The sequence below is a fragment of the Muntiacus reevesi genome, chromosome 4, assembly GCF_963930625.1.
Source record: "Muntiacus reevesi chromosome 4, mMunRee1.1, whole genome shotgun sequence".
Classification (NCBI taxonomy): domain Eukaryota; kingdom Metazoa; phylum Chordata; class Mammalia; order Artiodactyla; family Cervidae; genus Muntiacus; species Muntiacus reevesi.
Window position 1 is genome coordinate 84,986,163 of NC_089252.1, and position 18,703 is coordinate 85,004,865.

The 18,703-nt window shown below is 37.4% G+C and overlaps 1 protein-coding gene across 3 annotated transcripts in view; it reads right to left on the reverse strand.

Moving 5' to 3' along the window:
* The window catches only part of CHL1 (cell adhesion molecule L1 like), an 89,645-nt gene that overhangs the window by 8,061 nt on the left and 62,881 nt on the right, over window positions 1-18,703 (reverse strand). For all 3 annotated transcript variants that reach the window (XM_065935284.1, XM_065935285.1, XM_065935283.1), the window contains 8 exons: window positions 15,788-15,889; window positions 15,413-15,610; window positions 13,977-14,047; window positions 9,143-9,365; window positions 7,792-7,907; window positions 7,348-7,552; window positions 7,016-7,138; window positions 1,852-2,031 (listed from right to left, as the gene is read on the reverse strand). In XM_065935284.1, the coding sequence (XP_065791356.1) occupies window positions 1,852-2,031; window positions 7,016-7,138; window positions 7,348-7,552; window positions 7,792-7,907; window positions 9,143-9,365; window positions 13,977-14,047; window positions 15,413-15,610; window positions 15,788-15,889 (1,218 nt within the window). The remainder of the gene's footprint in view (window positions 1-1,851; window positions 2,032-7,015; window positions 7,139-7,347; window positions 7,553-7,791; window positions 7,908-9,142; window positions 9,366-13,976; window positions 14,048-15,412; window positions 15,611-15,787; window positions 15,890-18,703) is intronic.

Sequence of the window (18,703 nt, forward strand, 5' to 3'; positions counted from 1 at the left end):
TTCTATAAATATGGCAATATAGGCCTATAGAAGAGAATTCAGTGTCAACAGGGGAAGGGGACAGTAGCTGACACTTCAGAATCCTGAAAAAGAGCACAAACATACTAGTAAGAAACACTTTCAAATCATGACATGAGAATGAAGAAATATGCTGTCAGACGCTCAAGCACATTAGTTATATTTTGAATTTGCAGAAGAGAGCAGCATCATTTAAAATAGCCACATAAACAGCATTTTCCACCCTCTGGAAACAACTTGTCAATGCAACCAGCCCAAATTTGCCAATCTCTCCATATATATGAGAATGCATGACTATTAAGGTAATTTTGTGGTTTTTTTTTCTTACATGCTGCTAATCGCTAGAAATGGGACTAGCATTTCTGATATATATATTATAGTCTTGGTCCTTAAATAAAAGTAACCCTCCCCAGGCCTTAAATTCTGTTTTAGAAAATACTACAGTTGCATATTTAGGTTACCATATTCTGCCTTATTTTCTTGGTGTCAGACACTAATTAACCATTTGAACTCTTGATGAATAAGAACCTTTTAGTTACTAGAGTGTTTTCAACCACCATCTTTAAGCCTACCACTTAAAGGTAGGTAAATAAGTTCTTCAATTCACTTGGTGTCCAATTCATCCTTGGGAACAATTTGAAGTTTTGAGAGAAACTATTTTGGGTATGTATATGTGTGTGTATACATATGTACATATACACATTTCCCCATAAAAGAAAGTTTTGACTATATAGGAACTCTGAGGAAAACATAAGCTCTTCAGTATTTACATTGAGTAGTAACAAAATGAGAGGAAGAAACAAACTGGCAAAGGTCACAACGTAACCAATTACACAAATACATTCATTTCACAGTGATTCATAAACTTAAGTACACTGCAATATATGTCCTATATAAATGATAGTTCAAGTTTCTTCATTACTATTTTTGCTTTTTTCCCATGGACTCTACCTTTCATTTAATCTAAAATTTGGGAAAGCATCCAGAACAGTGGATGCATAGTACATGATACATAAATGACTTGTTTATAATTCCCTTCCTGCTCTCTCCCATTTCCTTTGGCCTATCTCCAATACCCCTCTAGGTCTCATCAACTTGAATTCTATGCAAGTTCCTCTTTTTTTAAGCTTAAAAGTGTGTATATCCTTTCCCCCAATCCACTTTCCTTTCTTGTGTTTTACCTTCTTATTTTCTCTCCTAATGCCCCGTTGATAACATAGAAAGCTTAGTAAAAATACTTCTAAAATCATAATTAGAGATATAATTTTGGAAGGGAAATGGCCTGAGTTGGGGAAAAAAAAGTAGAAAAGTGAAATTGAATTAGGCAAACTATACAAATGAAACCATAAAGTTATGAGCCATTTTGAAGCTAATTACTTGGCATCATCCAGTAGACAGTAAAATAAAATTGATATATGAATCATTGTATAGATGAGTCATGACATGGAGGTGAAATGTGTTAGATCAGTGTTGCAAAATGTCTACCAGTGCAAGAGGCAAACATTTTTCTGGGTGGAAACATTTCCAAAAGAAAAATACCTGCTCTACTAACCTTATGATTTACTTTGTGACCTTATAATCCCCTATTTTAATTAAAATTATAGTTCCTGACCTTGTATACATTGAAGCTATAGTTTGATTACTATTGTGCAGAAATCTATAAATTGAGTCAATGTGAACTTTAGAAACAAGAGAAATAAATTCTGTACATCAGTGGAAAACAGGAGGTCAGAGAGATTGAGAGCACAATCATTTCTGATTTATAGTGACTACCATGGCACCTTCCTTTCAGAGCAGTTTAAAACCCAGCATGTATAAACCTCCTGTACTTACTGGCTTCTCCTAATGTAGCAGTCTCCTCAGTGACTGGCTTCCCACAGCCCTTTGACGTGCAAGCCCTCAGGTAGAATTTGTACTTGGTGGTTGCATTGAGGTTCAAGAGACGCCAGCTGGGCTTTGATGGCGTTGTAATGTTGATATCATTTAGCTCTCCAATTTCATCAGTGTCATTGACTGAAGAAAGAAACATGCATATCAACACCTCAGATTTTGTAGTCTTGACAATTCAAGTTATGTTATGCCTATTTCTGCTTCCATTTACGCTTGTGGGCTGCCATCTTAATTATTCATAGTTATCAACTCAATTCTATGAGGTAGATACAATTATTATGGCATATTATCCATGGGTAATTTAAGATCTGGCAAGAATAAACACACTGCCTAGATCTAGAGCCACTAACTGCCAAATGAGGATTTGAATCTAAACCACAGCCTTTTAACTCCAAAGCCCATGCTCTTAATCACTATGCTACACCGGACAACCACTCCAGCTTTACCATACCTATTAACAATGATGAGCTTCCCCCCACTGATTTATTTTCATTGTATCTTTGATGTGTGTGTGACTGTTTGTGGAGTTTAGCCCACCAGACTCCTCTGCCCATCAGATGTCCCAGGCAAGGATACTGGAGTGGGTTGCTGCCACTTCCTTCTTCAGAGGATCTTCCCGACTCAGGGATCGAACCCAGATCTCCTACATTGCAGGCAGATTCTCTACCATCTGAGCTAAGTACTTTTTAAAGTTTTATTGTAAAAATTTGAACAGTGATTTACTGGAGTCTTCTATAGTTTCTGATTTAATATGCAGCACTGAACAAGTACTCAGATATAAAGACTCAAGAAACTGATATATTAATGTATTTTTAAATGTCTACTCTATACTTAGCACTATGTAAGGTGCTGTATGGAAAAATAAGATTTAGATAGTGCCTTTCAAAGAACCTGCAGCACAAGCAAGATCTTGATATTTAAGCAAGAGCACAAAGTGCTATAAGACTACCAACCGAATAATCCGAGATGAAATGGTATGTTCCAGATTGTGCAACCATTAGTGGTAAGAAAAGGGCTAGAATAAACACTCTTCAAACTTGGTCCAAGAGACCATAAAAATATAGGTACTCTTTAACTTAAAAATGCCTTCATTGTAGATACAATGCAATCAGATAAATGGAAATGAAAAATTACAAATCCAAACATAAGGAAAGAAGTAAAATAATCACTCTTGGTAGACTACTTGAGAGCACTCCTGTAAATACCACCAAGTCAATTGAAAAACTACCACAATCAATGTAAGAATTCAGCAAAGTAGATAGAGAGCTCTCAGATACACACTTAACAACTATTTAGAACATATAGCCACAAAAATAGATAAGCCATCTAAGAATATTTCAATCACTTAATAAATAGCTAAATAAGTATAGATATAAGTCTAGAGATCTCTTCAAGAAAATTAGAGATACCAAGGGAACATTTCATGCAAAGATGGGCTTTATAAAGGACAGAAATGGTATGGACCTAACAGAAGCCGAAGATATTAAGAAGAGGTGGCAAGAATACACAGAAGAGCTATACAAAAAAGATCTTCATGATCCAGATAATCACAATGGTGTGCTCACTCACCTAGAGCCAGACATCCTGGAATGCGAAGTCAAGTGGGCCTTAGGGAAGCATCACTATGAACAAAGCTAGTGGAGGTGATGGAATTCCTGTTGAGCTATTTCAAATCCTAAAAGATGACAGTGTGAAAGTGCTGCACTCAATATGCCAGCAAGTTTGGAAAATTTAGTAGTGGGCCCAGGACTGGAAAAGGTCAGTTTTCATTCCAGTCCAAAGACTACCAAAGAATGCTCAAACTACCACACAATTGCACTCATCTCACATGCTAGTTACATCATACTTAAAATTCTCCAAGCCAGACTTCAACAGTATGTGAACTGTGAACTTCCAGAAGTTCAAGCTGGGTTTAGAAAAGGCAGAGGAACCAGAGATCAAATTGCCAACATCCGCTGGATCATCGAAAAAGCAAGAGAGTTCCAGAAAAATATCTACTTCTCCTTTATTGACTATGCCAAAGCCTTTGACTCTATGGACCACAACACATTGTGGAAAATTCTGAAAGAGATGGGAATACCAGACCACCTGACCTGCCCCTTGAGGAATCTGTATGCAGCTCAGAAAGCAACAGTTAGAACTGGACATGGAACAACAGACTGGTTCCAAATCAGGAAAGGAGTACGTCAAGGCTGTAAATTGTTACCCTGCTTATTTAACTTATTTTCAGAGTACATAATGAGAAATGCTGGGCTGGATGAAGCACAAACTGGAATCAACTGCCGGGAGTAATATCAATAACCTCAGATATGCAGATGACACCACCCTTATGGCAGAGAGTGAAGAGGAACTAAAGAGCCTCAATGAAAATGAGACAGTTGAGGGAAATGTTGGCTTAAAGCTCAACATTCAGAAAACTAAGATCATGGCATCTGGTCCCATCACTTCATGGCAAATAGATGGGGAAACAGTGAAAACAGTGACAGACTTTATTTTTTTGGCTCCAAAATCACTGCAGATGGTGACTGAAGTCATGAAATTAAAAGACGCCTGCTCCCTGGAAAAAAAGCTATGACCAACCTAGACAACATATTAAAAAGCAGAGACATTACTTTGTCAACAGAGGTCCATCTAGTCAAGGCTATGGTTTTTCCAGTAGTCCTGTATGGGTGTGAGAGTAGGACTGTAAAGAAAGCTGAGCACCAAAGAATTGATGCTTTTGAACTGTGGTGTTGGAGAAGACTCTTGAGAGTCCCTTGGACTGCAAGGAGATCCAAGCAGTCCATCCTAAAGGGCATCAGTCCTGGGTGTCATTGGAAGGACTGATGCTAAAGCTGAAACTCCAGTACTTTGGCCACCTGATGCAAAGAACTGACTCATTGGAAAAGACCCTGATGCTGGGAAATATTGAAGGTGGGAGGAAAAGGGGACGACAGAGGATGAGATGGCTGGATGGCATCACCAACTCAATGGACATGAGTTTGAGTAAACTCCGGGAGTTGGTGATGGACAGGGAGGTCTGGCGTGCCGCAGTACATCAGGTTGCAAAGAGTTGGATGCAACTGAACTGAAGTAAGTATAAAGTCGTTATTTTATTAAAAGTCCCCATATCAAGTAGTACAGTAACCACAGCTATTGTTAATATTTCAGCTTTTTCTCTATATATTCTAAGCACTTGTTTTTAAAATAAGTTTAGATATTATATACAGTTCAACATGAAGGTAAGGATTTAATATTGAGGTTTTCTATTATTAGAATAAAGATAAGATCTATCTTTACCAAATAAAGTTGACATTGAAAAGTTCTCAAGTGTTTCTTCAGTGCTTCCTGCATGTTTGGAATCCAGTTGATGGAATTAAGAGACTTAAAGTCTTCCCTGGCAGCTCAGCTGGTAAAGAATCTGCCTGCAATATGGTAGACCAGTGTTCGGTCCCTGGGTTGGGGAGATCCCATGGTGAAGGAAATAGCTACTCCTTATTCTGACCTGGAGAATTCCATGGACTATTCCATGGGGTTGCAAAGAATAAGACAACATGACTGAGCAACTTTCACTTTCAAGAGCTCAGCATCTGGAATGGCTGAGCTGGGTTTCAATCTTTTCGTAACACTTGTTTTACTGCATGGCTCTTTGTAAGTGAATCCTGTATACTTCTCATCCATAAATTAGTGATGGTACATACCTCATAAACTTCCTGTTTTCATGAAAAATGAAGGGAGAGTACTTAATTTTTACTGGTCCTGCTAACTAGCCAATACTCAAAAATGCAAACCGCTGCCTCTATTAGGGTTATGCCTGTGCCTGTTTAATCGTAGGTACTCAAAGCAGAACAGAAGCTCAAGCTGAAACCTGACCCGAACTGCTGCAAGCCTTGAAGGGATTGATGGCAGTTCAGGGTTATGATCCAGTTGACCTATGCAAGCAGTGTAGACGGGGCTTCCATAGACCTGATGTTTCTGCTGTTTAGGAATTCATGCCTTCTAAGTTTAACATTTTCCTATGAGCTCAGTCCCCTAATCTCCATGTTGAGCTGATACTTAGATTTAAAGACTGTAACAGGTGGGAGGTGCTATGATTGAAATAATCTGCTTTCATCTAAACATGTTGTTTTTAACTTCATGGCACAGCAGCATATGGGGAGAGCCTCTGTGGTGGTCCGAATGTGACGTGACTGTAGCAGTGGGCTACAGGAGGAGGATTCCACAAACACAACTACATGCACAGTTGAGAGCGGAAACATGCCTCAGAGACAGAAGAGGCAGGGTAGGGTAGAAGTTAGTGTGCTCTGAATCTCCACTACATCATTTTTTTTTCCGTTTACAATTTTTACATTTAATTTACTTAAACTAAAAATAGAAACAAACTATTCACCCATTTCTCCTACCCCTACCCAACTTCCAAGTCTGGGGCCACCCACCACCACCACCAATCCATTCTCTATCCACTACATCATTTACTAACTTTTTTTTCTTTGCATATTTCCTAATTCTCAAGGTATCTTATATAGATGAGTGTGTGCGTGCTCAATCGTTTCTGACACTTTGTGATCCTATGGACTAAAGCCTGCCATGCTCCTCTGTCCATAGGATTCTCCAGGCAATAATACTAGAGTGGGTTGCCATTTCCTTCTCCAGGGGATCTACCCAACCCAGGGATCAAACTTGTGTCTCCTACGTCTCCTGCATTATCACTGAGTCACCTGGGAATACCTATACACATGTTAAAATGCATATTTTCTGGTGTCTATTAACTTACTGCTTTTTTCCCCTCAAAACAAGAATTGGCAAACCTTTCTGTTAAGGACTAGATTGTAAATATGTTAGCCTTCATGGGCTATGTGATCTCTTTTGCAACTACTCAGCTCTGCCACTGCAGCTATAGACAAATATAAGTTAGTGGGCATGGCCATGTTGCAATAAAACTTGTAAGAACAGGGAGCAGGCTTGATTTGATCTGCAAGCCAGTTTACAAACCCCTGTGCTATAAGTAAGTATGCCAGCCTACAAACCATGAATTAGATTCTCAGCATAGGAAACCAAATACTCAACCAAAAAAAAAAAAAAAAGAAAGAAACATTAATAGGTGAATCTAATTCAAATATGTACTCACTTATCTGGTACTGCAATAGATATCCAGTTAAATTTCCATTCAATTTCTTGGGTAGCCCCCAGGACAAAGTGGCAGTGTCTTTATCAACTTTGATGACTTTGAGAAAAGTTGGTTGTTCAGGTACTGAAAAACACGAAACCAACAATAGACACTCCAATCAGTCAATTTCTTTAAAAAATTATAGTTTTTTTTCTTTTTATTAAATTGAAGAGCTAACTCATGACATCTGTACAACTTAACTACTAATAAGAGAGGAAATGTTTTGACCATTGGGATATTTGTTATTTTAAATTGTTGTTTATAAACTAGATATTAATCCTAAACTGTCTCACCTCCTTCTGGTGTTTGAAATATAAAAGGCTCACTCTCTGGACCAGCTCCTTTGGAATTATAGGCTAAGACTGTTAAGTGAAATTCGCTAAAGGCATCCAGAGAAGGAACCATTCCATAGTTTCTTTGTCCTGAAAATCTCAGAATGTTTACTTCTTTGGGATGCGCCCTTCCATCCAACAGGCTTTTTGTCTTCCACCAGTTTACCTGCAATGAGAATAGGAACCCTTTAACAGATCACCGACTCAACGGACACGAATGTGAAGGACAGAGAAGCCTGGCGTGCTGTAGTCCATGGGATAGCGAAGAGCTGGACACGACTTAGGGACTGAACCACAGCGTATCACCAGTGGTAGCAGATTTCTCTTTCAGCTTCTGAAATCAGTTCTTGTTTGCAGGAAATATATTATTTTAACAATGAGAAGCAGAAAAGCTATGATAAAAACCTGATATCCTTTCAGGTGTCCGTGTACTCTTTCCTTTGGAACTGTTGACCAGGTAACTTTAACTAATGTGCTGTTTATAACATCCACCCCTTGGATCACTGGAGCTGTATCAGGATCTGTTGGGCACATAAGAAGGATTAGCTTTCAAATCATCCAAACACGATTATTAGGATCCTTTTCTAAAGGTGATCATTTTTTTTTTTTTTCAATCTAAGGAAAGCACTTTTCTCAAATCAATTTCAAAAGGAATGAAGAGAGTTTCTCATTACAGAAGAGTTTCAGGGCCCCAATATTAATAGGTTTCTAGAGAAGAGGAGAGCCTGTACCACACAGAAAAGCCCCTGTCCAGATGGGTATGGTGTGAGCAATGTAACTGAAAACAGTGGACAATGAAGTCCTCCATGGGCACCTTGCCTTGGAAACATGTTAACTAGACTAATATTATAACTCAAATGACTTGGGAGTTTGATGAACACGAATAACATTGAGCATATTAATGTTCAACATTAATTGAGCATATTCTATGTGTCAGACACTGTTCTGAAAACCTGTCCTGGATTGGCTCACACAATCCTTACAACAGTCCCATAAAATGGTATTAGCATCATCCCCATCCTTCAGGGGAGCTAACTACAGAGAAGTAAACCAAACCCACTGCAGTCAAGACTAATGTATCAGTTCCCAGTGAGGAGACCTGAGTAGTAAGAACACAGGTGGCAGGTAAATAAGGAGCTAGTTGTTTCACATTCCTGCCCCTCTTCTCTTCTTGGATCAAAATGTTACTTTGGATACTGTAAGAACAATGAGGATAATGCCTACTAGTTATTTGCAATGCAGAGTCTTTCCTTTTTCCAGAAATTTATTTGCAGCAGTTCTTATGGTATAAATCTCTAATAATAAAATCATGTTATTAGTACCTCGAAATTCTGCGTGTGAGTGATTCTGTGTGAAATCTGGGCCTGCACCTCAGCTTCCTTAGGAAGGCTCCAGCCTTGAGGCCAGGGTGCGGCAGCAGGCAGCTGGCAGGAGGGCCTTGACAAGTAAGGGCACGTCTGATCGGACACCTGCGTGCACTGACAGTTCCAGGTCTTTGATGTTCATTATGGAAGTAGCATTTTTGGGGGAAACTGAATAAAATTAAACCTTTCAATGTTCTTCCTCACCACCATCCTGACAACTCTCCTGCAGTCAGCTCTAAAGTAGAACCCATGTGTCCAATTTCTTTTTATCTCCCACTGTAAGTACAACCTCTTTGCATGCAGAACTTGCTCAAAAATGCTCCTCGACAGGGGTGCAATCTACTTGAGAGAAGCTATTCCAGAAGTGGTGGGGTGTCGGGTGCGTCACTCACAGTCTTCTCCAGAATAGAGAATCACTGACTGTGGCTCGGGGCCAGAGCCCAGGCGATTGATGGCTTGGACCTGGACATCGTATGGCGCGTAGACAGCAGGTGTCATCACCCGCAGCGTGTGGTTGGTGACTGTCTCTTCCTCCCACTCCACCGGGGCTCCCTGCGGCTTCCAGGTCACCCTGTACTCCAGTCCGGGTCCATTCTGCTCCATGGCTTTCAAAGGCTAAAACAGAAGGTCGGCGCGATCACAGATATGCTGAGTCAGGGGGCAGAGAAGCCACCCTAAGTGGCACAAGAAATGTGGCAATAAAGGGATCATTTTGGGGGAGATCTTTAATCCCCCTCTTTGGTTTGGAAATGCTTGTGAAAAGTTTTGTCATTCTGTTCATTTAAGCTTTAGAGTTTCTCCCTCCCCTCCCCAAGTAGAAAGAATCCCACAATTTAGATGTCGAGTATGCCCTTGTGGTTAATTCTAACTGTTCATATATGAAAGAACCTACTAAGAAATTTCATAGAGGGTTTTAGCTTTTCTTGACACTTTCTTCCATATTCTATTTTTTTCATTCCTAAAGAACTGGCAGAAATGAAAAGGACATGGCTATGAGTTCCCTAAGCATAGTGTTAGCCGCTCTTTGCAACCCAGGGACTGTAGCCCGCCAGGCTCCTCTGTCCATGGAGTTCTCCAGGCAACAATACCAGAGTGGGTTGCCATTTCCTACTCCAGGATCCCTAAATATAAATGGGATTTTTTTCATGGCTTTTCAGTCAAAACTCTTTCCATCTGACTCCATCCATTATCCCCCATCTTCCTTCCAAGAGAAGACAGAGCAAGTAAATATTTTTGGATAATATGTATTAGCATGCACTAGTACCCAGAAGATACAGCTCCTCTTTACGATACAATAGTTCCCAGCTCTTGCCCATTCTGTTTCTTTCTATTTTACCAGAAAGTGCCCCCATCCTCCAGTTTATTCTGCTGTATAGAAATATTTACTGGAGGAATTTCTCAAATAAGAGATTGGTTATTTCCACTCTAGCTTTTAATTAAATACTTTAATTAAAAAACAATGTGATTTAAACCATCTACATAATATCACAAAAATGGGAATATGCATTTAAATGAATTATATACAATACATAAAAATTTGATTTTAGCCATAGATTTATAAGGGTCACTTGTATAACTAATAATTCTGCCTGTATATGCAAGTGGTTCAATAACCATATGTAATGTTTTTATAGAATTTGCAATACTTCTTGACTCAGATTAATTTATCAGTACTTAACAGAGGAATTGGGTGGAATAAAATTGAAAGAAGAATAGTATATCAGCAAAATAATTTCAAGTCTGGTGCTTATTCTAGGGTTAATAGTTAAGTTCTGTAAGAGGAAAAAATATGAAATCAAAAGCTTTCTGAGATTTTCACAGTCATTGTTTATATTTTGCTTTCAAACTTTTGCCCCAAGCTATTTCCTACTCTCATATAGATAAATTTACCAGAGGCTGTCACATTCACCAGATAAGTCAGGTCACGAGCTTTTAGTTCCATTCTACAATCTGGAATTACAATTACCTTCAGTCCCAACTGACAATAAGTATGTACAAATACTGTTATTCAGTTTACGCATGTTTTGCTTCGAGAAAAATCGTTGCATTTGATAAAGCTCTCTGAAAAATTTTAAAACAAACTGTGCCACCCTAGGTAACACTGTTAAGAAAAAGTCTTACCTAAATCGCCAGCCTCCTTGGTGCCTAGACTCCCAAAGAAACTGCAGGAATACCTCGTATTTGGCTTTCAGACAGTGGACAACAAAACCTCAACAAATTCACAAATAGATCCCAAACAAAGATAACAAACCACAGTAGCCAGGGATGTGGGGTGGGGAGTGGGGGAAGATCAGCAGCATTCCTTCCCCTCATGCAGCTGCTCATAAGAAAGGCACATCTGTAAAAGAGGTTCTTAATTTGGTGTCTAGGCATCTCTAGATGGGGTCCGTGGATGCCCTTCAAAGGATCTGAAAACCCATGGAACTGCTAGTAAAACTTTCTATGTATAATTTCTTAGAACAAAACTGTACTTCTATTGTATTTTCAAAGAGATCTATGAACAAAGAAAGGTTATAAGGACTGATCTAGAAATTGGACAGATTTTTTTGTACTGCCTAAATTCATTTTAAAGCTGGTGGTTTTCTGATTACAATTGTAGTAGAAATAATAAGTCCTACATCCTTTAGAGGGCTTAAACCACTTGGCTATGATCATATAACCAAGTAATTGAGAAGTTTCTATTTCCCAAACATTAATGAAATGGGGTTTTGTTTGTTTTGATCATTTTCTGGAATCTGTGAGATTAGATATTTGCTATTTTATTGAAGTCCAAATGTAACATAAATACATTTATACTTAAGAATAAAGTATAAACTCATCATTATCTTAGAAAATAATGTTAACTAAAAAGAGTAGTTCCATCATTAAGTTAAAATTTAACGTCACTTTTTTAAAAAGTGAGTCCTTAATATTTAATGTGCCAAATTTATAAACATAATCTAAATACAATAGAACATGAGTTAAATAAGATAACTGACATCCATTTTGATGTAAAATAAGGTTCACCTATCAATGAATAAATGCACATTCACTAATAAGTTACAAATAAAGGTTGGTATATTATTTTTCTCCATTGAATGTTTCAAAATGATATTATTTTATTTCTCCTGTACTTGCCTGTTGTCTGTCCTTCCCACTAGATTATACATTCAGGAAAACAAAGACTATTTTTGACTGCCATATGTAAACCAAGGACCTGATAATCCTTTTATTCATAGTTAATGCTAAAAAGAAAACATAAACCAAAAGAGAATTAGGGACAATCAGTCTGTTCCTATTTAATCCTTTTGTGAAAGATCAACGTTTCCTTCCTTTTTTTTTTTTTTTTTTTTAAGACAAATTGCTCCTCTCTGATCATTATCTTATAGATAGGAATTATTTTGTAAGTCAATCTTTGGAGGGGATCTGGTAATCAAATTATTCTGTGTGTTTGTCAATTTGGGGAAATAGCTGGCATTTAACTCCAGCTTACAAGATAATTCATGAAAAAGAATAACTGGTGAGTAAATGCTCTTAAACTTCACTGGTTATGTTTATAGTTATTAGGCCTCTGACATTTCAAAATGACATGAAACACAATGGAATATATTATGAAGGTAATTGTCAGCTTAGTTTCAAATCTCTATTTCCTTCCTCTGGTCAGTTAATTGCTAAATTACATGTCATTTACTTTTCAAAGACAAACTGTAAACACTTTCATAGTTTAATCCCATTCTTCCAAGAAGAGAGCACTAGTAACTAGTCTTGTGTACCTCTGGGGGTGGGGACAGAGTGACTTATGAGTAGAATGATCAGTAGGAAGGACTGCAGATCCCAGCCCTGTTTTCATCACTGACTCAGGGCATGCATCTGGGTAAGATCACAAAACTGTAGCCCCAGCTTCTCTTTACTGAACGTAATGCTGACAGCATGGAGCTACTACAGCCCTCCCAGAGGAGTCGTGACAATTAATGAACTAATGTGAGTGGAAAATGGTGCACTTCTCTGAGGAAGTGACCTGATAATTATACACTATTATTGTCATCTAATCCAGTTATATCATCTACCTAATAGAAATTTCTATGGAACTTAAAAGACAATAGATACTCTAAAAGGATAAGATGCTAACATAATTTTAAATGTGGTAGTAGCTATTTGTGGCCATATATTTAAGAAAATAATACTATTCTTGACTATATTTAACTTCTGTATATTGCCAATTATTTTTCAAATTTTAAGTTTGCAAAGCTTACTCTCACTGAAATGGGAATAGAGGGTAAGTTTTACATAAAAATTTTGACTACATATTTTGTAGGTATGGGCAATGTTATCATATAAGATCAATCAATGATGAAGAAAAAAGGAAATCAAAACTTTGTACATTCTAAAATTCTTCCAAAAATCACATCTGGAATGAGTTGTGGAAATAAATTAATATATTCCAGCATACATTAAAAAATGCTTGTAAAATTCAGTGACTTCAATATCAGAAATCTGTTATTACTCAGAATTGCTAAATGGTAACCTACTTTCAAGTAAGTTAAAATACTTGTTCATGAAACATCAAAACAGAGGAGAGGAAAAGTTTTCTACTGTTACAGAAGAAATTTAGAAATGGCATTAAAAAAAATTAGTGTCATCTGAGCAGATACAAACTTTTGTGCAAAATTCAAAGAGGAAAATCTATTTTAGTAACTCTTAACAAATTATATATATATATAGTAGAGCTTGAAGTTCAAAGATATTCATGTGGAAATCCTAGTTTTGTTGATTTCTAATTGTATGGTAATGGGCCAGTCTATCCATGGACCCGTTTCTGTATCTAGGACACAGTATTAATGATGCTCTCTTGACAACACTGGTCTCAGAATTTGATATGAGTTCACAGAATGCTTAATAGTGCTTAGTAAGTGGTGACTGTTCCTCAGGGGTCATACTTTTGATATGCTTAATCTTTCTTGGCCATGTACCAAAAGACAGTGAAAGATTATCAGTATTTTTTTTTTGAATGGGAGAGGATTAAGAATATTGGTAATAAAAATATTAGGAATCATAAACTTTGGGGGATGGATTGTAATGAAATCAGCCTATAAAAACTTTCTTAAATTATCTACAATAGTTAAACTCTATTTTACAACCTATTAACATATTAATAAAAGATATTGTTCTATAATTATACTTAGCATGTGGACCTAAAAAAAGTAAAAAGAACACAAAGGTAATAAATAACACACGAAGAAGCCTTACCTCCCATTTGATAATCATTTCCTTGGGTTGAGAAGCTTGAACTCTTATGTTTTGTGGATTCTTGTCTGGAGCTGAAAAAGTATAAATATGAAAATTACTTTTCCCTATTGTATGATCTATAGATAAATCATCCCTCTGCCCATAAAAAAACAGATTTTTACATAACTTTGATTATATTTGTTTATATCTGGCCCAGTTTGTAAAAAGATTCACAGCACTTTTATATAATGATTTTAGAATGTATATATTTCACATATAATATTTATACATATATATTATGAAATGATCACAATAGTTAGCACATCTCACCTCACATAAAGCAGTGTTTATATATATACACACACACACACACACACATATATATATATAAATGGAGTAAAATCATGTTCATGGAATGATATAATTATTATTCATTGGAGAATAGAAAGTTTACCTGTCTTCATTTTAAACCTGCTCTTAAAATTCTAAACACACTATTTAAATATACATTTTAGTTTTAAATCTGCTTTACTTTTTTAGAATTATTATTAGAAATGTGAATGTTTGTCTCTAAGTGAATAAAATTAAAGGTCATATATTAATATCAAAAGATAAGTTTTAGGGGCATCAAATAGGAAACAGCAGGTAATGTCCCCATGAAATATATTCGGATGAATCTATTTTATAAGAAGGGTTAAGTATGGAGTTTAGTGCCAAGATGAACTTATATTAAAATCATACAAGTACCTGATTAAGTTATTATCTTTGCTTATATTTTCTCAATCCCCAAAGGGAATTATATCCTAGCATATTTATTTCAGACAGAGAGGGAAAAAACACCGTGCTATTACCACATTGTTAATCATTTCCAATTCAGCAATACAAATTATTACAGCACTATCAATATTTTGCTTTATTGGTTTATAACATTATATAAGGCTTATGTTTACAACATTGTATTTTGAATTCTGTATATACTACAGCATGTTGGTTCTTGAGAAATTTTTTTAAAGCATCTTGAGATTTTAGGTAGATATCTATTTAGCTATTGAGATATAAAAATTACACTAAATGCATAAAATGGCATTACATGCAATAAAAATTGAATGCACTATCTATAACATGTCAAGAGTTTTACTTCAGAAAGTTGAAATGAGGAGAAAAATAAAGAGAAAGTTGACTTTTATATTGAACTTTAGTTTACAACTTATTTATGGTATCTGATTTTAATACTTAGCTATCAGAAATTGCTCAGAATAATGCTTGTTCATGTACCTCAAATATTCATATACAACTTACAAGACAGATGTCCTTTGACTATTTTCCATGTTGTTAGTTCTCTGCTGGAGGAAATCTAAAATCCTACACCATGTCATCAATCCTTTTTTTTTAAAGATCCTCAAGGATGCCGCAAACTAAGATATTTTGTTAGAAACTTGAGGTGTGCGCGTCCATACCTGCTGGGGGTGTTTCATGATGGCCTGATGGGTGGCTAGGCTGGCTTCTCCCAACTTCATTCATGGCTATGACCCTGAACTGGTATCTCACATATGGAGCCAAAGACAGCATGACTGTTGTCTCCTTCCCTTGGACTCGAGTCAGTTCTTCCCACCTTCCAGGCTCCTCTTTGTTTCCTTCAAATTCTACAATATACTCTGGCAGTGGGAACACAGAAACACACATCAGAAATGACTGAGAATGTTTAAGTTCTGCTGAGGTTTACATGTAATATTAAATGTTTCAAAGGATGTTTTATGGATAATCCACTCATGCCCCAGTGGCTTTAATATTAATTTTAACTCTGGAGGGCACAGCTACCCCGTCTTCCCTACCGCTGATATTGCTATTGTGGTCATCTCCAGCCTCCCACGTCAGTCGAACACTTCTGTTCTGTCTCTCCGACAAGTGAAGGTTTTCTGGTGGATCCGGAACATCTGATTAGTAATGAAAAATAAAGGTAAGGAGCAGGCAGATCGTTGCCTTGTCAATCCCACTTCCTCACTCAGGCACGCTGCAATCCCCTGCTTCCCCTCCATGCCCCTGCCTCCTCTCTGACCTGCCAAATCTCACCTGACCTTCTGGTTCTATTTCAAATGCAGGTCCATCCACATCTGTTCCCAACTGTATTACCTCCCTTTACTGTGACTAATACAGCTCATACACTTATTTATATGCTTGCTTCATCTCTTGTATGGGACTAAACAGATCTTCCAGAGTAGTGACCATACTTTATTCATCTTTTACATCCTCAGTGCCTTGCAGATAAATGTTTTGGGACTAAGTAAACAATGTATTATCACTTAAATCATGCATGTAATTATCATATTAGAATGATAAACTTAGGTCCTATAAGTACAGGAAAATAAGAACATGAATTTAGGCTTTCTTTTCTACAGTAGGCTTTGGATTTTTCATTTATAACAGTGAATTATCAGTATATTATACCTGGAGTTCTAAAGAAGAGTAGGAAAGGGATTTATATTGGAAGAAGATACTGAGCTCATAAATGTTGTGATAGAGACTAGAAACCTGAGTAGGCAATGACAAATTTTAAGCGTGTTAAAGTACATGGAAATTTCTGGTACTTTAAACTTAAAAGGAACAGGAAAAGAAAAAAAAAATTTTGTATCACTAATGATCCTGACTTCTAAAATTTGATTTCACTTCTCTCGTGAATTCAAGGACACATTTTTTCAGAGGAGACAATCAAAGTCATGTCTAATGGCACCTTAGGTGAGTTTTCTTCTCCAAGTGGGAAAAAACATGCATTATCCCTGTATTTAACAACTATTGGGAATTTATACTGACATTGTTTTCACTTCAGAAGACAGCATGTTTCTTTTTAAAATGTGGTCAGTGACTACGTTCCCCCTGTAGAATCCTAAATGATAATTTACTGTAGAGCCCTAAATAAGAATTTATTTCCTCCACAGGCTTGAGGATATCTGAACTCAGAGAACTTAAGCTTCTCTTCAGCATGTACTAAGTCTACTATTTCTCAAGTTTCTTGAAACAACCAGTGCAACCTGTTTTGTCTGACATTAAAATCTGCTCTTTCTGAGAATCAGATGGAACTACGATAGATGGACTGCAATTGAGACCTAAAAGAATGTTTCTCTTAAAGGATGCTTCTGGCAAGGCTTTTGAAAGTAACTTCTGATTGAAAAGGGTCGACCATATGCTTTAAAATACTATTTTCCAGGAAAAAGAGTCTTTTAGAAACTATACATGGATTTGACATTTGTTACTGTCAGTTATGGGGATATGCTTCTTAAAATCAGAGACTGACCTGAAAAATGAGGGTATAAACGCCAAGAAGTGGTAAGAGGATGCCCCCTATCTCATTAAATATTTATTATTTTATTTTCACTTCAAAAGCATTTGGCAATTGTTTCATCAATAAATAGTACATATAGCCACTATTTAAAATTATCAAACTTTAACAGTTCTAGAAGATGGCAGCCTAATTACAAGACTGGCATATCAAATTTCACAAGAAAATTTAGATGGCATGCATCAGGTGGTAGGGATGCCAATCTCCTTGCCATTGCTCAAAATACTTGAGGGCAAAGCCCATGGATCCTGACATTGACATTTAAAATTGTACTTGGGACAAACTCCAGTTTACCTGAATTTTAACCATTTTATCTGGTGAATCACTTACTGGAATGATTACTAAGGACTGAACCTTTCTGCTTTTAGTTGCCTGAAGTAGCTGAAATACATCTCCTAAAAAGGTTTCTTTTGAACCAAGTCCATACCACCTACCATCTGACAGGTAAAAACCTAACATTTGGGGGGATTTTTAGGTGGTCATTTGCTCCACTTGAAACATGGTGGTCATTTATCTCACTTGAAATAAAGGGGTCATTGGCTTCACTCGTAAAGATCCATCCTCTTTACTCATTTTCCACCAGCCTACCTCAAAAGGTACTGAATACTTTCCTCTCGTTCTGTACCCATGGGAGGCAACCTCCCTGTGAATCCCAGTGACCAGAGTGCTAAGGATACAAATGCCTGTTACTAGTCAGGATTCATCTAGACACATGGTCAAGGCATTTAAGATACTTCCCTGGTGGCTTGAGACACTAAAGAACCTGCCTGCAATGCAGGAGACATGGGTTCAATCCCTGGGTTGCGAAGATCCCCTGGAGAAGGGAATGGCAACCCACTCCAGTATTCTTGCCTGGAGAATTCCATGGACAGAGCATCCTGGCAGGCTACAGTCTATGGGGTCACAAAGAGTTGGATGAGACTGAGTGATGAACACTTTCTCTCCTTCTCTCACTAAACCACTTTAAGGGCTATCAGCAAGCTAAAGGAAAAGTAAGTGGTACCCACTGAAATACAGTAATAAGAGAAAACTAAAAATGTCTTTGTCAGGCTCCCAGCAGAAAGTAAACAGTTCACACAACTTAAGGTAATTCAATGAGTTTGTAATCAAAGACTCAAAAGATATGAGCAGAATATCCAGGGTGAAGGGTGGGGGGTGGGGAGTGGGCAGTTACTAGAATTCCATCATGGAGAGCCGTGTGGACAGAGCCTCCCTGGGAGCATAGATGACTATGGCAGGGGACACAGCCAGCCGGCAGGGAGGGAGTATCCGGGAACACACCCGCCACCCACCACGTCTTCGGCCAGGGCTCCCCGCTGGCTGAAGCAAACGAAAGCTGAGGGTAAGCGGTTTATATCGATGTCTACCGCGTTCCGGATTCAGAGAGCAGGTGAGATTGAATTCAGAAGGGAAA